This window comes from Artemia sp. Qi Xiang Cuo, chromosome 14 (genome assembly GCF_049724085.1).
Source record: "Artemia sp. Qi Xiang Cuo chromosome 14, ASM4972408v1, whole genome shotgun sequence".
Classification (NCBI taxonomy): domain Eukaryota; kingdom Metazoa; phylum Arthropoda; class Branchiopoda; order Anostraca; family Artemiidae; genus Artemia; species Artemia sp. Qi Xiang Cuo.
In genome coordinates this window covers 14,968,415-14,985,795 of record NC_142807.1, presented here as the reverse complement: position 1 = coordinate 14,985,795, position 17,381 = coordinate 14,968,415, and the positions used below count along the sequence as shown (strand labels likewise).

Here is a 17,381-nt window from a genome sequence, read left to right as displayed (position 1 = left end):
ATTTCATGTCATTAAAATTTTACGTTTACCTGTCTTAAGCATCATTATGCTTTTCAAAAGAAATTAAGACATAGTTGGACAAAGATCAGCTGTGTTTTAAGAATTAGAAACAATAGATATTGATATTGTTTAATTGGTAAAGCTTAAGTTACAAAAAAAAAGTTTGAAAAAACATATTTTTATTTTATTTTCCTTATTTCTTATATTTCTTATACTGGACAGATTTTGTAACAGTAACGATTATGCATTTTACAATTTACCTATTTAACAATCAAGCTCTAGTCCAGATACGAATTAACTTACGTAACAAATTTCTATATTCGTATGTTTTTATTACGTATATTAGGGAGTTCGCCCCCTAGTCAATACCTCGCTCTTTACGCTAAAGTTCGAATTTTGTTAGAATCACAAACCCCTGAATCACAAAGGCCGGTGAATTAGAATAGATAGCTGTTTTGAAAGTACTAAAAAAAAACTTTAGCGTAAAGAGCGAGGTATTGACTAGGGGGCAAACCCTCTCATATACGTAATAATTTCTGTTCATTTTAAGTTTTAATGTTGCTTCTTATTTTCAGTTGAAAAAAACTTTTTTTTTTTATTAAATTTCTGATCGTTTTTTAAATAATGTTATTTCATGGAAATGTTCCTTCCCCAATGAAATATCCTCCGTGGACAGATCCTCCCCGTAAACCCTACTCCGACCCCGAACCCCCACTAGAAAAAAACTCCTCCTGAAAACACCTGTATACTTCCCAATAACCAATACTATATGTAACCAATGGGCAAAGTTTATAACTTGCAGCCCTTCCTCCGGGAACTGTGGTCATCCTCAATGACATATTAATTAGATTTTCGACTATGCTGAACAAAATGGCTGTCGCAAAATTTTGATTGGGTGACTTCGGGAAAAAATGAGCGTGGGAGGGGGCCAAGTTGCCCTCCAGTTTTTTTTGGTCACGTAAAAAGGGCACTAGAACTTTTAATTTCTGTTCGAATGAGCCCTCTGACGATATTCTAGGACTAATAGATTGATACGATCACCCCTGAGAAAAAAAAAAAAAAAAAAAAAAAAAAAAAAAAAAAACGCATCCTTGATCTTTCTTCTGGTAAAAAATACAAAATTCCACATTTTTGCAGATAGGAGCTTGAAAACTTCTATAGTAGGGTTTTCTGATACGCTGAACCTGATGGTGTTATTGTCATTAGAGTTCTCTGACTTTTAGGGGTTGTTTTCCCTTTTTTTTGAAAATAAGGCAAATTTTCTCAGGCGCGTAACTTTTGATGGGTAAGACTAAACTTGATGAAACTTATATATTTGAAATCAGAAAAAAATCTTATTCTGCTGATGTATCTATTGGTATCAAATTTCCGTTTTTAGAGTTTCGGTTACTATTGATCCGGGTCGCTCCTTACTTACACAGTTCGTTACCACGAACTGATTAATACCAAAATTTTGTTTTGAGATTTTTGGTTGCTATTAGGACAGGTCACTCCTCATAGTTCGTTACCATGAATAGTCCAATTCTAGCTCAAGTAATTCTCAGGAACAAATTTCGTAGTGAAATCTCTGTTCTGGGGTTCTCTGATACGCTGAATTTGATGGCGTGATTCTCATCAAAACTAAAGTCCTTCTGGGAGGTGTTCCCAGAAGCCTGCTCCCAGAAGAAATTTAAAAACGCTTATTCTTTTGACGTATTCAAATTTCAGCATTGCTATAAATGTTTGTTTCTGTTACTATTATCTAGAGTCCCTCCTTACTTACAGTACGCTACCATCAACTGTTTGATTACGTATTTTACACTTCCTTTATTTACAAACAAGCCCTGGTCCAAGTGAACAAATTTAGCAGCGTATTCATTTTAAATAAACTATTCATCGGGGAAAGAAGTAAACTCTAAAAATCACTTTTAATTGAAACGAAAATAAATTAAAAGATAAAGATATAAGATAAAACGATGATAAAAATATAAGATTTTATCCCAAAGATAAAAATATAGCAGTAATTGCCAAAACAGTCAAGACATCCAAATGAAAATGTAGATTAAACTCATTCATTGACAAGATTTTGCCTTATCAAACAGGTTCGTGTTAAAAAACTGTAAGTAAGGAGCGACGCGACTCAATAGTAACCGAAACTCTAAAAAATAGACTTCTATATCAATTGATGCATCAAAAGAATCAGCTTATTATGCTGATTCCAAATATATAAGATTCATTAAGCTTAATGTTACCAATAAAAGGCTACGAGCCTGGGAAAATTTTCTTGATTTTTAAGAATGGGAGGAAATACTCCTAAAATTCAAGGAATCTTATTGAAAATCACACCTTCAGATTCAGTGTATCAGAGAATCCTACTATAGATGTTTCGAGATCCCATATACAAAAATGTGCAATTTTGTTTCTTTTTTTGCCAGAAGAGAGATCATGAGTGTGTGCTTATTTATTTTTTATTTTTTTGCCTAACCTCAAGATCTAATTGTAAAAAAGCCCCAAATATCAGCACGGTTACACGCGGAAACACCACAAAAAGACGGGTACAGCACTGCTACCTTAAGCATTTAAGTACCTTTTCGAGCACTTTCACTAATTAATATCCGTTGAGAGAAACAGTCTTTTTTTGTGACTCTTTGAAACTACTAATCTATTGCCGACCACTTATTCATATGCACATAGATTGATAGAGTTCAAGATAGTCAAGATTAAACCTTCTCTGAAGACTGAATCATTTTAAATAAAACTTAAAAAATTAACTTTCGAAACAATTTGAAATTTTGGATTTTGAAACTGTGCTGGATTTAACAACATATACAATTTAACAACAACATACCATGTGACAGTCTAGCAGATGAGACCATTGGTCACAATTAAATTATCACTTCAATTCCCCGTCTTGCAAGGGATTGTTTCTCGGATGACCACAAATCCTTCAAATCACTGATCTGTCAACGTCTAAAGGAGATAGCTCCAACACGACCAATAGGAAGTCCAGGACATTAGTAAGTAAAAATTAATTTTAAAACAATGCGGTTTGCATATTATGGCTTTCATCGAGCTATTTTAGCCCACTTCTTCTTTTTCGACTTCTCACTTCTTCTTCTTCGAGTTATTTTAGCCCACTTCCACAAACTTCGAGTTATTTTAGCCCACTCGTCCCCTATATCTACCTAAAACCTTCGGTATGTTGACAGAAGTAAAATAGTTGACGAAGTCAGAAGCAATTATCCTGCTTCCGAAATAATTGCCAAAAACTGTTTTCTAAGCTGTTCTCAAAGGGAGAATCAGTAAGATTACATAGGTCAGGAGGATCAAAGTGCAATTCGACATAAATTTGTCATCCCCTTTCAAGATCAAATAACCATTTGGACACAACTGGAACTTCAAATACCACTAATAGGTTAATGTGCTCAAATGCTGCAATGTTTTTTCCTTACTTAAATGTCGTTTCACACATATTCTCTACCAAGCCCAGTACAAACATGTAAAGGGTGCTCATCCGTGAGATCCACATGAGTTTAAAACTAAAAGTGGATATTTTGAAATAGAGCAAAGCAAGGACTTAACATGAGACAAATCCTAACAACCCTTTTCCAAAATAGGTTGCCAGCATTTGGTGAAAATTTTTATTACAAGTGCTAGTTCAGATTATTTTTATCAACTATTCGAAAATCAGCAGAGCTTCAAACACCGTACCCCTTATGAAATATACGATTTCCCCTTTTGATGCAGCTCATCAAACAGTTTTTCACAATTATTAGAAAAGTTCGAAAATGTCAGATAAGACCTTTAGAGGGTAATAAGGTCGATATATATATGAAGCAACACCCCGAAAAATTATAATACATTTATTGTTATTATCTAATATCCAGGGATTAACTTACACCATCCTGTAAGAACCGACCCTCCCAGCCCAGGGCACCCATTGCTTTTCTTCTTTAGCACCGATTTTCTTATGTTAGAAAAGTTTGATTACGAGATACAATGGTGTCTGCACAGATGACACATTTCGCTGAACAAAAATAAGGTCAGAAAGCGACATCTGCTCTTACTTTTAAGTTCGGTACGTATCAGAGAGTTAAACTTTATTTAAAGAAAGCTCAGAAACGATCATCTTTTAATAGCTGAATACAATGAGCATAAGCACCATACAGGATGGATTAAAAGCGATTGTCGACCATACAGTGGAAATTGGACAGATATCAGTAACATCTATTGAAAAACAATAATAAACAGTTACAGTTCTTTTTTGTGTACAAAATATTTAAATAAAAGTTTAAAATCATAAGATAAATCTCAAAAATATAAGTTGCAGACAATAACTATTTAAGCAGATTAGTATATTTGTAGGATAACTTTGAACTACATATGGAAGTCACAAATTTAAATAACTAAACCTTAAAGCGTAAATGTAGAAACAATTACAAGTACTCTTTAAGACGAAAAAAAAAAATCAATCCACATTAAAAAATCTATATGAGCTATCTATCAATATATAAATATATATATATATATATATATAGAGCTATCTATATAAATCTATATAATCAAAATAAAAATCTATATTTTTTTTATTCCCCCCCCCCCCGTGCCATCCCCAAACGACGCCCCAGATCAATATCATATCATGTTCGAGGGTTATTAACCCTAATGTTCAAACTTTATGAAATTAGGTAATAATTTATATTATCCCAGACAATTTTATTGTTATAATATAGTTAATTATTAAATCCTATGTAATAGCTGCTACGCCGAAAAATCATGTAGAACATTTTCACACGTCTGAGGTAACCAACCATTTGCAAGGCCGTTCTCAATGGGAGAGTCAGCAGTAGATCAGGAGGGCTGACTAAGCCTAACTTCTCTAGCCGATTCTCCGGTTGAATGAAGCTCACCAAATAGTTTCCGGCAAGGATTTCACAAGTTTGAAGATGTCAAATATGACTATTAAGCGAAATCCTTATCACTAAGGAACATTTACTTATATTAATACAGTTTGGAATGAGAGTGATAGGGCCTAACAATTAAGTAGTGATGGTGAATACATTACTAAAAGAAGGAGAATAAAAAAAATGGTACCTTATTCTGTTTAAACAAATGGGCAATTCCACCAGTCAGAGACTTCACAGCAGTATCTTTGGCAGACATCATCTTCTCAAGGTTTAAAGACAGACCAGTAACTATAAAAAAAAAAGATTAAGTCTCTTACCGACTTCTTTTTCAATTCAGTATTCCTAGAGGTAAATAAGAGGTTTTTATGAAAACATATAGAACTTAATAAAACAACATTAGCATTATGGCCAAGTTGTACATAGTAAAAAAAAACCTTTTCACTTTTGACAGTTTAGGGACACAACCCTTTGTGGGACACCTAGAGGCAACCTTGAAATTTCAAATGTGCCCACCTTTATAGTTATACATGTTTGGAATCAACAAATACAAGGTTCCTAATAAGATTTATCTTTTCAAAATGATTGAGTAGAATTTATAGGGACTGAACAGTCAAATATATTGGGCCTATAAAATGTATTGGCAACTGTGACCGGATAATCCAAGGCTACCCTCTCCCGCGAAGTCGAAAGTATATACAGTGCTTCCAATTTCGCTTTTGAAAGTCTGAAAAAGCGGGCTGGATTTTCAGGGAGATAAACTAGAATTTTAGTTGAAAAATTGAAGTTTACTAAAGCAAGATTATCCCCTTGATTTAGATTGACGTGGGCAAGCCAAGCCTAAGACTTGTTTCCTTTTCTTTAGCTGGCCTGAGAAAATGAAGACAAAATCAGAGAATTCAACCCAAAAATCCTATGAAGCTGAAAGAATTCTGATCCAGACTACATATGCTGGTTTCCAGAAGGAGAAGAAGTTGTCTTCTGTAAAACAAACAGTATTAAACTAAGAGAAACAACATTTCATTCGAATTCTATATTTTATTCAAAAGATTCGTTGGTCATGTCATACATTTCATATTGGGACTTCATCCAAGTGCTAGTTTGTACTTAATATAATTTTAAAAATAAAAAGAAAAAAGAATCAAACCAGACAAACATGGGTAGGCCATTGTTGCCAAACGCTTACTATGGAGTATCCCATAGAATGTATAAAGATTACGCCCCAAGCGTTGTTTAGTAACCAGCCCTAAGTTTTGATGAAATTCCATGAAATATCTGATATTTTGAGCTTTCCAGGGCGTCTTCCCCACCTTAAAACTGTAGGAACAAAGGAGAACTTTTAACCACAGAGAACTGTCTTCTGAAGACCTTGATCAAACTGACACTTGCCATCTTTTGGCTTTGTTATTCCCAGATTTCAATGTTAATTTACTTCAAGGGTGGAATGTTTAAGATTCCAAGTTATCCCCAGGGCCCTACTCTTAGTTTTATAAAAGACCCCAAAGCCCTTCTGATGGAGAATGAGTTATAGATAAGCTTAGATTATATGAGTATGCTGCAGGTTAATACATGAAGAAGCGGCCCACCTTCGCCCCCTCCCAATTAAACGAATTACCATTAACAGGAATATGAACATCATATTTTCCTAAAAGTATGTAGCATCAAAATTTCTTCCAAGTTAAGGGGCCAAAGAGTCTTCCAGGATTTGCAATAATGAACCCCTTGTAGAATTAAGCCCATTGCAGGAAGAAGCCTTGGCCTTGCCCTACATTCTCTGCATTCCTCTTTCTTAGACTTCTAAAATTTCTTATGCCTACGTTTATTCAGACATAAAAATCCAGACCAAAAGAGTCCTCCGGGATTTGCAATAATGAAGAACCCCTTGTAGAACTAGGCCAATTGCAGAGAAAAAAGCCTTGGTCTTGCCCTATACTCTGCATTCCTCTGTTTTTCGTTTTATTTTACACTTCCAAAACTTCTTATACTAATGTTTATCCAGACAAAAAAAAAAAAAAAAAAAAAAAAAAAAAAAAAAAAAAAAAAAAAAAACGCCAGACAAAAAGAGCCCTCCAGGACTTGCAATAATGAACCCCTTGTAGAAATAGGCATATTGCAGAAAAGAGCCTTGGCCTTGCCCTACACTCTCTGCATTCCTCTGTTTTTTTCTTATTTTAGACTTCCAAAATGTCTTATGCCTATATTTATCCAGACAAAAAAAAAGTCTGCCAGGCAAATTATAAGACTTTTATTTACAAAAAAAAAACATAAGGGGATTCAACTTCAAAGGATGTCCCCTAAAAACTTTTTTAGTTTGTTTGGCCAAACTATCTAGAATTTATTGAGCAGTCTTGTCATAACTTGTAGAGCTTGAATAAGAGATCTGAAAAACGACACTTAATTTACCCAAAATCTTAGAAAAACCATTGTTTTGTAACAGAGATATTCACATTTAACGGAACTTGCATCATTAGAAGGTCTTAATTTTATTTTTTTTTGATTGGATTGAGCACAATTTTCATTATATTTTAGGAAAGGGCAGCCCCAAACCATATTCTAGCATACCTAATTGGAAAACATTAAAAATAAACTCAAAGCAAGTATCCCTTGACCAATTTGACAACTTTGAGAGTTCCCTGTTGTGTCACCCAGTTGATTGAAAACCTTGCTGAAAGAGAATGCATATTATTTATGTTGTATGTAAACTGAATAGACAGCGCTTGGGTTAACAATTAGTCTTTATTTTAAACTAGCCTCTTGTTAGCTTTTCAAACTGCTGACACATTTAGTGTCCCATAGCAATTACTACCAGAATTGCTTTGGGATTTTCCTTTGGTACAGGGAAAATTCGATAATGAGCCGCTTGTCTTAGAGACAATCAGCCAGCGCTGAGACTCACAAAATGATTCCTTAAAATTTTTTTGACCCCCGCCCCCTCCCCCCTAAAAAAAAAATGGACAAATAGCACAATAAGGTGTTATGCGAAGATTCTACCATGAGTTTGTATTTCCTATATATTCAGCTTTTAGTTGACGTGTACTTATACATTATTGCTTAGACTTTCACGAAATTTAGCAAAAAACAACCTTGTCAGCAAGCCAAAAACTTTGAATTTAATACAAATCGCAAAATTTTACTCCTCTATTTTATAATCCACACACAGTTACTCCAATTTCTACTCCTTAATATATATTTGTCTTAATTTATTTCTTTGTGTGTGTGTGTATTCTCCCACTCCTTCCCTGAAATTTTTTTGAACCCCCCCCCCCAAAAAAAAAAAAAAACGATGAATGACATCATAAACTTGGAAATCAGTTATGTTGAAACTTGGGAATACTGTTTTGGAAGTGTTTAACTATGAGAAAATTCTTACTATATATCCGTATTTTAATTGTCACATATTAATGCATAATTGTACAGGCTATTACTGAAAATTCTTGACAATTTAGCAGGCATAAAAAAAAAACAAGTGCATAATAAAGCAATAAGAAATAAAAAAAGACTAACTCTCAATTCCCTTTTTCTTGAATTCCGTGTGCGCCATATGATAGTAATGGGAGTTGTTTAACAAAGCTTTGGAAGGGATGCAGCCAACATTCAAACATGTTCCTCCAAATGTGGCATTCTTTTCTACACAGACTGTCTGAAACAAGAAAAAACAGGGAGGAAATTATATTTATGAACAAAGAGAAGAAAAAATGAAACATCAATGAAGTGAAAGAAAAGAAATGATAAGGGAAAAGAATCCAGAGAAAGGAAGACATGAAGAAATGACAAAAGTGGAATTATGAAGTAAGCACATCAAACATGCACCTAAGATGACAAATTTAAACTAGAATACAATTTGAAATAGTAAATATGTTATGTTTAATATAAGTAATTACACTTCTAGAAGAAAGAAAGAAAGAAAGAGAGAGAGAGAGAGAGAGAGAGAGAGAGAGAGAGAGGGAGAGAGAGAGAGAGAGAGAGAGAGAGAGAGAGAAAGAGAGAGAGAGAGAGAGAGAGATTGTGATTGAGAGAAGGGGAAGAAGGAAAAAAGTAAGGAAAGAAAAAAAGGAGAGATGAGGGGGAAGGGAGAGACAAAAAGAGGATAAAAAGAAATAGAGAAAAAAGACAGAGATCGAGGGGAAGATTAAGAGAAGGATACAAAACTAGTTAGGCCCCGCCAAGCAAAAAGTGGGGTTGCAAAGTAGCAATGTTACTTGGCAGTTGTCAAATTTGTTGGCAGATTTTGTCTGAAAATACCATTTATATATATAAAAAAAATTTTTGCTCCAAGAAAAGCTGTCAAAACACAAGTTGTGCTCCACCCTGCAAAAATTAGGGTGGCATAGTAGCAATGATACTTGGCAGTTTCCATGGCTTAGTAAAATTTGTTGGCAGATTTTGTCTGAAAATACCAGTACTTCCACTATCCCCAAATTTTTTGTGGATTTCTCCCAAAAATCTGTCTTCTCGAACAAAAATCAGTTCCCCAAAAATCTGTATTCTCAAACAAAAATCGGTTCCCCAAAAATTCCCTTTCGTTCAGGGTTGCCACCCCTAGTGATTTATCACTAGTGACAATCCACCCCTAGTAACTATCACTTTCACTTGACTGTACATAATTTTTCACCACTTTCCAAATTTTTTGCCTCAATTATTTTCTACACATCAAAAACCAGATATAGATTAATGAATTACTGACCTTTCTTCCTATGTTAGTCAAAGCATAATGTTTATAAGACTATACCATTTCATCAAAGGTTCTCTTATGACTCATGGTAAAGAGTTTCATTTGAATAAGTTTATGTTCAGTATAATTCTGAACATCCATACAATGTGGGTTATTTTAGACAGCTGGACCATGAGTTTAAATTTTGTTTTCTTTTGTCATTCTGTTTAATTTTCAAAAGTATGAAAATATAAGAGATTAAATTAAAAAATTACTCAAAAATGTAAAAGGGAAAGCATGGTACCTATGCAAAGAGGGGGGAGGGGGGCATTTCATGATAAATTTGGGAGATATTTTCAGTATCGAGCTATAGATCAGATGAACTCGAGACCTTACTTTATGCTCTTTCAAATTATAACTGTCGTTTTACACAGAAATTAAATGTACCTTTTAAGATGATACCTTTTTACCATATTTTCTTTAGTTTAGGTTAGTTTAGTCCATGCTACTTCCACCCCCCCCCCCAAATTTCCAAACATATATCCCAAATTTGTTTCAAAAGAATTATATTTTCATCAAGTTTTGGTATTTTTCATTAGGATTAACCTAACTTCACTTCTAGAGTCTTAGCAATATAATACATAAGTACCGATTAAAGGGATTGATCTTTTAGCCAGGAATCTTCACAATTTAAAAATTTGTTGAATTTTGCTTCATTTGCTATGTAAAAATTAAGTACTTTTCTTTTTCCCTTGAGAATTTTATTTTGCATATAACCTGTTATGTTTAAACGTATTTCTCTCCTCCTCCTCATCTCCTCACCATTGTTACTCTGGTGCCCTACCCCTAAAATATTTTTGGCGGGCGTCCATACTCGATTGAGTGGTTCAACTGCAGTCTAGGTTCTTTTTATGGTCTAGGAAAGTTGTTAAGTAAGTGAATGACATTTTACAGAACAGATATTCTGCTCAAATTAGGGCATTGAAATTTATTTCTAATTCCTAGGCCTACCTCCACAAATTCTAATGCTGGAGCAATTATTAACCCTGTATGAAGGCTAATGCTGAGATAAAAATAATAGAATAAAAAAAACGCGGTAGAATTAGATTTACCATTCAAAACTTTCCCTAAATATAAATTTCTTACTAGAAAATTGCAGCCCCTCCCCTCTGTCCCTCTTAATGAGAAAAATTAAGCTATAGATTATATTCAAATTTGGGGAATAGTTGATTAAAACAGAAGCAACCTTAAAACATGATACATAAAAAATTGTATATTATAGCTGAAAGTAAAAATTTGGTTATTATTTCCAGATTGTTTTCTTGTTAAGTTTTATATTATTTTCAGACTTATTGTTTTACAAACGGTTGGTTTTTATTTCTTACTCTGCTACCTGATATCTGTGTTTGAAGATTGATCAAACAGTTTGTGGTAATGAACTGTAAGTAACTTGACCCAACAGGAACCAAAACTCTAAAAAGAGCAACTACAAAACAAAAAAGCACTGGTGGATCCAGGGGGCCGGGGACCCAGCCCCCCTCCCCCAAGGTTTTTTCTGGCACCCTCTTATCCTGTTTTTTTTTCCTTTTTTACTCTTTATTTAGGATAAATTTGTCAATTTGGTCGATTATTGGCACCTTTGTCACACTAGGCTCCTCCAAGATTTAGTTCATTGGTGCCTTGTCACATTGGACCTCCCCCAAGATTTCGCTCTAGATCCACCCCTGCAAAAAAGAGCAGTATTCTTTTTGATATTCTTTTTTTTACCAGGTGATGTATCTCTTCTGAAATATTTATTCTCACAAGATGTATGTATCTCTTCTCACACTGCTGCTTTTTAAAACTTGTTCAAACTAAAAACTCACTGAGTTTCAATGTTGCTATGTGAAATTTTACTTCTAGGTCGTTGCTCCTTTGTCCTTGTGATCAAGTATTTACTTATTCCACTTCTCTTGAACTCAAAGTGAATATTTGTCCAAATATTGCACAAATGGCCAAATTCTCTCAAAACTGATAATTCTTCAGATAGAAAGAAACTGTAAAGGTCTGACTGATATCAAGGTAAACATACAGTTAAAGGTAAAGGTAAAAGGTACAGTTAAAGGGTAAAGGTAATGGTAAAGCTGAAATGTAGAAGATTAGTTGCCTAAAGCAGCCACACTATCATGTGGCAGCAACTTTATGTTTATTTTGGGGATTAGCTTAAGGCAAAACTAAAATCAGAGCTTCATAATGCATGTGACTGCCAGGCTGCCAATCAATATTGTTCTCCCAGAAAATCAAATGGTGCTTTTTTTAGTTGTAGTATTATCATCAATGGGTATTAAGAATGCAGTTGGGTATGCATTATTTTTACAATACCAATTGCATTGGAGTGTACAGCTCCATCCATAAATAACAACAGTAAGCTATATACAGCATACTTCAGACTTTGAATACTATACTCTACTAGCAGTATTAGAGTGAATATGATACAGTATTTTTGATAAAATCGTATTTATAAAAATATGGACCAGCATTGCCAAAGCAGTACAATTGTACCGTTTTCGGTACAATTTAGTGGTCCTGGTACAGTGCAGTACATTTGGAAATTTTTTGGTACAATCATATTTCCTCGTACATTTAGGTTTTACTTGCTCCTTTTTTGCTCAAATATCTGTTCCAAGTCTTAGTTTATTGAAAATTTTCATATTTTTATGGCAAATTTTTAACCTATTGCTCTGATGGTACAAATTACTTTCTTGCAGTACAATTTTAACCAGAAAACTGGTACAGTTATTTCAAAGCACTGGCAACACTGCTATGGACTATGATATTTATGGCCAGTATATGGCTTGCCACTGAATTAGCTTACATTGTTAATTGTGATTCAGGAAACTATTGATATTTCTAACTTCAAGCTATACTAAGTTACATTTGTTACTTTTCAGTAAATTTTATTTATAAAAACTTTTTGCTCAAAATAAAGCTTTCAAAATACAGGTTGTGCTGCAAAAGCGTTGACAGCTTTTGGAATTCTGTAACTGGCGGCTTTTGAACTTTTTGCACACCTGGTTAGGTCTAATCTCACATCTGTGAATTCTGGCTTTTTAGACCCAAATTAAAGAAATTAAGACATTTTGACTTTTCTTTTACCAGGAATTGCTGACCAGCAACCATCCCATAGTGGAGTTTGAGGTCACAACCACAGATTGGTTAAAAAAATAAGCGGAGATGACTGGTTCACATAGAAGTATGAGCTTACCTTCATTCCAAGCTGTGCTGCCTTAATGGCTGCCACATAGCCTCCAGGACCAGATCCAATGACAACCAAATCATTTTCAACCACATCTGAGAAAAACCTAACACCTACAATCCTTCCATTGCAGATTGTCTAAAAAAGAAAATAGAACCAAAAACTTGATATTACATACAAAAAGGGAGAAGGAAGAGTAAAGGTAAAACATTGAATCAGCTCTAGGGAAAGCACAGGAAAAACAAACTGAAAATACACAATATCTGAATATTTAGGGGGGGGGGAATGTGAAGTTTCTATAGCCTGCTTGACATGTATTTAGAGAAGAAAGAACATACAACTTCAACTTACCCACATGTACATGCATGGACATAGGAGAATAGGGAAAATCCCCAACCCAGATTTATCCTGAAGTATTATACATCCCCCAGAAGTATTGTAGCCTAAAAATTCCAATTTTTACTACCAACAAGTCACTGCAGCACCAAGCTACCTGAAGCCAACGCTACACTCCCTCCTCCTCCATCTCAATCTATTTAAAGTCTCCCTCTTACACCCTCCAAGAAGTTCAAATTTCCCTTAAATCCTCCATAATAGTTATATTAAAACTTTCACTGTATTTTTCAACTTTGCAATTCTTACAAACCCTTGTTTCCAAATCACTAAACAAATTTTGTCTTTTGTGAGAGACACTGACACTAACACAAAATATATTTCATTATTTTAGAGAAGATACTACCCCTTTTCTAGCTTTGTGACAAGTTATTCTTTGCTGAAATTAGTCTACCTGAAGCTATAGCTTTCTAACATCCTGGGAAGAGAACTTTACTGGATTTGGAACTAAATCTGATGCTGTTTGACACTGAGTTTTGGCTTAAAATAATATTAAAGACTGCAACTCTCCTTAATTTGTAAATAAACACTTAGTAGCTAGTGTAGGGATGGCCAATCTGCAGCTTACGGGACATAAGAGGTACATCTTGAATATTTTTCAGGCTAGCAAGATCCATCACACTTTTACAACACAGAATAGCCAAAACAGTAAAAACTAGTTTATTAAAACAATTTTTTATTTAACCATTAAACATACTATTTAAAACAAAGATAACAGTAACAACAATATATTTAATAATGGCAAAGCATACAAGAACAAGTTGTTGTTATTTCAATCACAATTGAAAAGTAACAACATTCATGACTTTTTATTTTTGAGGAGTTTGACAAATCAAAATCCAAGAATTACATAAAAAGGCCAATAAAATATGGAAACTTACAACAAATTTGAAAGGTAATTCAGTGATATAGAGTTAGAAAATACAGCATAGTTCATGAAATATATTCATCTCCCAATCTTATTGAATTGAGGTTCACACCCATTAAAATACTTTTTGGTGTTCAAACATAAAAATATACACAAAGAAAGTGCGAGGTTCACACTTTTTCCCAAAATATTTTCAAATTGAACTCAACAACTTACAATTCAACACAGAATTAAAATACACTTTCGAAACATCATAATTTTTTACAACACTGTGTCTTAAAAGTGAAATTTTCTAATTTAGGAAATCGAAAACAAAAAGTTGTATGCATGTTTGGTTCTCGAAGAAGAAGAAAATCGAAATATATTTTCTTGATTATTATCGCTTCTTATCAGTAGTTGTACCAAACCTATCCTGCTCAAGTCATCCTCAGGGCTATGCTGTGGTGTTTATCCTTCCCATAGTATAGTGCAGACGGTTTGATATCATCTATTTTCCCTTCTTATTTTAGTTTTATATTTGTGTTTAAAGCTTTTTCCACTGGGCAATGTTCAGAAGTCCTCCAAAAAAAAACGTCCCCCCAGATCCCAAATCAAATTCCATAGTGAAAGATACCCATCCTGGCTGGTCAAGCACATTATCTGAAAGTTCTAATGATGGCTCCGATTCGGAGAATAGGACAATGATAACTGTAGGTCCTAATGCAACCATAAATGATGATAATGGGTTTCAAGAGGTCCTCTCTAGAAGCTCGAGAAAAAAGGAAAAAAATCTCCCCAATTAAAAGCATTTCCCCTCTCCCTGCCCAAGATCCTCCCTCCAAAAACTTACGAATTTACCTTAAAATTACTCCCACAACCCCCTTTGAAATAAAAATGATCACTGCAATAAGAGTTGCAATTTTTAAATTGCTAAAATCAATGTTCTCTCTTAACATTAACCGTGATGGATCTCTGCTTATAGCTGTAGAAGATCAGAAATCAGCAGATACAATAATTAACCTTAAATCTTTTCTGAATATCCCAATTATTGCATCTAATTGGAACCCAAAACAATCACCAACAAAAATTGTAGTTTACAATGTTCCCCCAGAGATATCTACTCAGGAGTTAAAAGAAGGCCTCTCAGATAGGGCTGGAAACACAATCCCAGTTGAGGATGTTACCCAACTTGGAAAACCTAATTCTACTGGCCTAAAAACTAGTAGATCCTTCTTATTCACACTAAAGGATAAAATTGATATCCCAGAAAAATTATTCCTATTTGGGCAAATCAAACCACACAAGGAATACAAACCTAAGCCTATTCAGTGTCAGAAGTGTTTCAAACTGGGACACACGACAAACAAATGCAATGAAATTCTCCAAGAGTGTAGTAATTGTAAATCTTTCCATCCTAAAGAGCTGACAACTTGCAAAAACACCCAGCCTACATGCATCAATTGCAAAGGTCCTCATGAATCTACAAATAAATCATTATGCCCTGCATACAAGAAAAGAGCTCTAACACTCCAAATATCAACAGAGAAGGCCATCCCATACCCCTTTGCAGCAATGGAAGCAAATGCTGCCCAACAATACCAAATAAAGCCTGTAATGAAACCAACCAAAACCCCCAAGTCAAATGCCCCAAATGCATCAAGCACCCCATATAAAACAATATCTTCTAAGCCCCCTAGCTCAAATCCCTATCAGAAGGAATCACCAAGCCAGCAAGCCTTGTTTTCCGGTGAGATGAGGCCAGCCTGGCCCTCCCTCCCAAGAAGAAACAAACCAGAAACACTACCATGAATAAATCCCATAACCAACAAACAGGATGCACTACCAAAAATGCAATCACCAAATATATTCTTATTCATTCTAAACTGTAATGCAGTTCAGGCCATGAACATACATCAACTACAGAAAATAAAAATTATTGCAGAATTGGCAAAAATCTACATCCCAGATGATATGCTCATTCAAGCAAAAAAAGATCTTGCTTTACTTTTAACAAAGCTGAACATTGATACACAGTCATATGAAGAATAAATCAACAACACAACATTTATCAATACTCCAATGGAATGTAAGATCACTCACAGAAAATAAGCTAAATGAACTAATATCATTTATGAATAATAATTCCATTAATATTGCTTGCCTCCAGGAAACTCATTTAACCCAAAATCAACAAATTAAGTCTCTGGGATACACTATCCTGAGAAAGGATAGATCTTCAGAGAGAAAAGGAGGTGGTGTAGCTTTATTAGTTAATAATAATATAAAATTTTGTGGCATCAATTTTCCAGATTTTGAAAATGATGTTGATGTAATTGGTATAAGTGTTTGGCTGAATAATTTAAAAACCTACATAATAAGCTTTTATAACCCTAATGGCCAAACTTCAGATGCCAAGGATTTCTTTAATTATATAAATAATTCTAATATGTTAAAAAACATCATTATTTGTGGTGATTTCAATGCTCACAGCCTTTTGTGGGGGAATAAACCAGCAAATAAAGCTGGTAAATTTATTGAGCAAATGATTTCAAATAATAATGAATTAGCTGTTGCTACCCCTCCAAACCTAAATACATATTTTAACCCCAAAAGTGCCAAATTCTCCACAATTGACCTACAAATTGTGTCTTTAAATTTTTTGAACAAAATTTACATAAATAAAATTGATAGTCTGTGTACAGACCACTTTGCTATAGTTTGCTCCCTAAATGAACCTGCCGAAACTTCTTCTCATACTTCCAAATATATCAACACTAAAGCAAATTGGTCTATTTTCCAAAATAAGCTAAATGATGAAATTACAAGTTTCACCCAAAGTTCATGCATTTCTAATACAACAGTTGACACACATGCTGAAGCCTTAACATCTTTACTAATAAATACAGCTAATCATACTATCCCCAGGACAACACCTAAGAAAACATTCCCTAAACAAATTCCTAAAGCATGGTGGACAAATGAGTGCCTAAATAAATGGAAGATAAAAAAGGCAGCTAGGACAGAATTCATAAAAAAACCAACACCTACTACACATTTAAAAAAATTACAAGCAGAATCTAATCTAAAAAGGACTATAATAGATGCTAAATATAAATACTGGAATAATTTTGCAAATAATCTCTCCAGAGAAATGCATGAGCCAATCATACATAAAGTCATAAGCCACATATGTGGGAAAAAGACTTCTCCCAACCCACTCCTGTATGAGCTTATACATAATAATACCCATTATGACAATGATATTGAAAAGGCTAACCTATTTGCAACTCTTTTTGTTAATAAGCTAACATCAAACAATCAAAGCAATCTGTCCACAATTCCTATGAACCCTAGTTACCAACCACGCCCAGG

General features: G+C 34.2%; 1 protein-coding gene across 2 annotated transcripts in view; it reads right to left on the bottom strand.

Moving 5' to 3' along the window:
• Positions 1–17,381, bottom strand: part of LOC148944184 (dihydrolipoyl dehydrogenase, mitochondrial) — a 58,391-nt gene that overhangs the window by 29,688 nt on the left and 11,322 nt on the right. For both annotated transcript variants that reach the window (XM_089100460.1, XM_089100459.1), the window contains exons 2-4: positions 12,779–12,907; positions 8,388–8,523; positions 5,074–5,174 (exon numbers count right to left, since the gene is read on the bottom strand). In XM_089100460.1, coding sequence (XP_088956586.1) covers positions 5,074–5,174; positions 8,388–8,523; positions 12,779–12,907 — 366 coding nt within the window. The remainder of the gene's footprint in view (positions 1–5,073; positions 5,175–8,387; positions 8,524–12,778; positions 12,908–17,381) is intronic.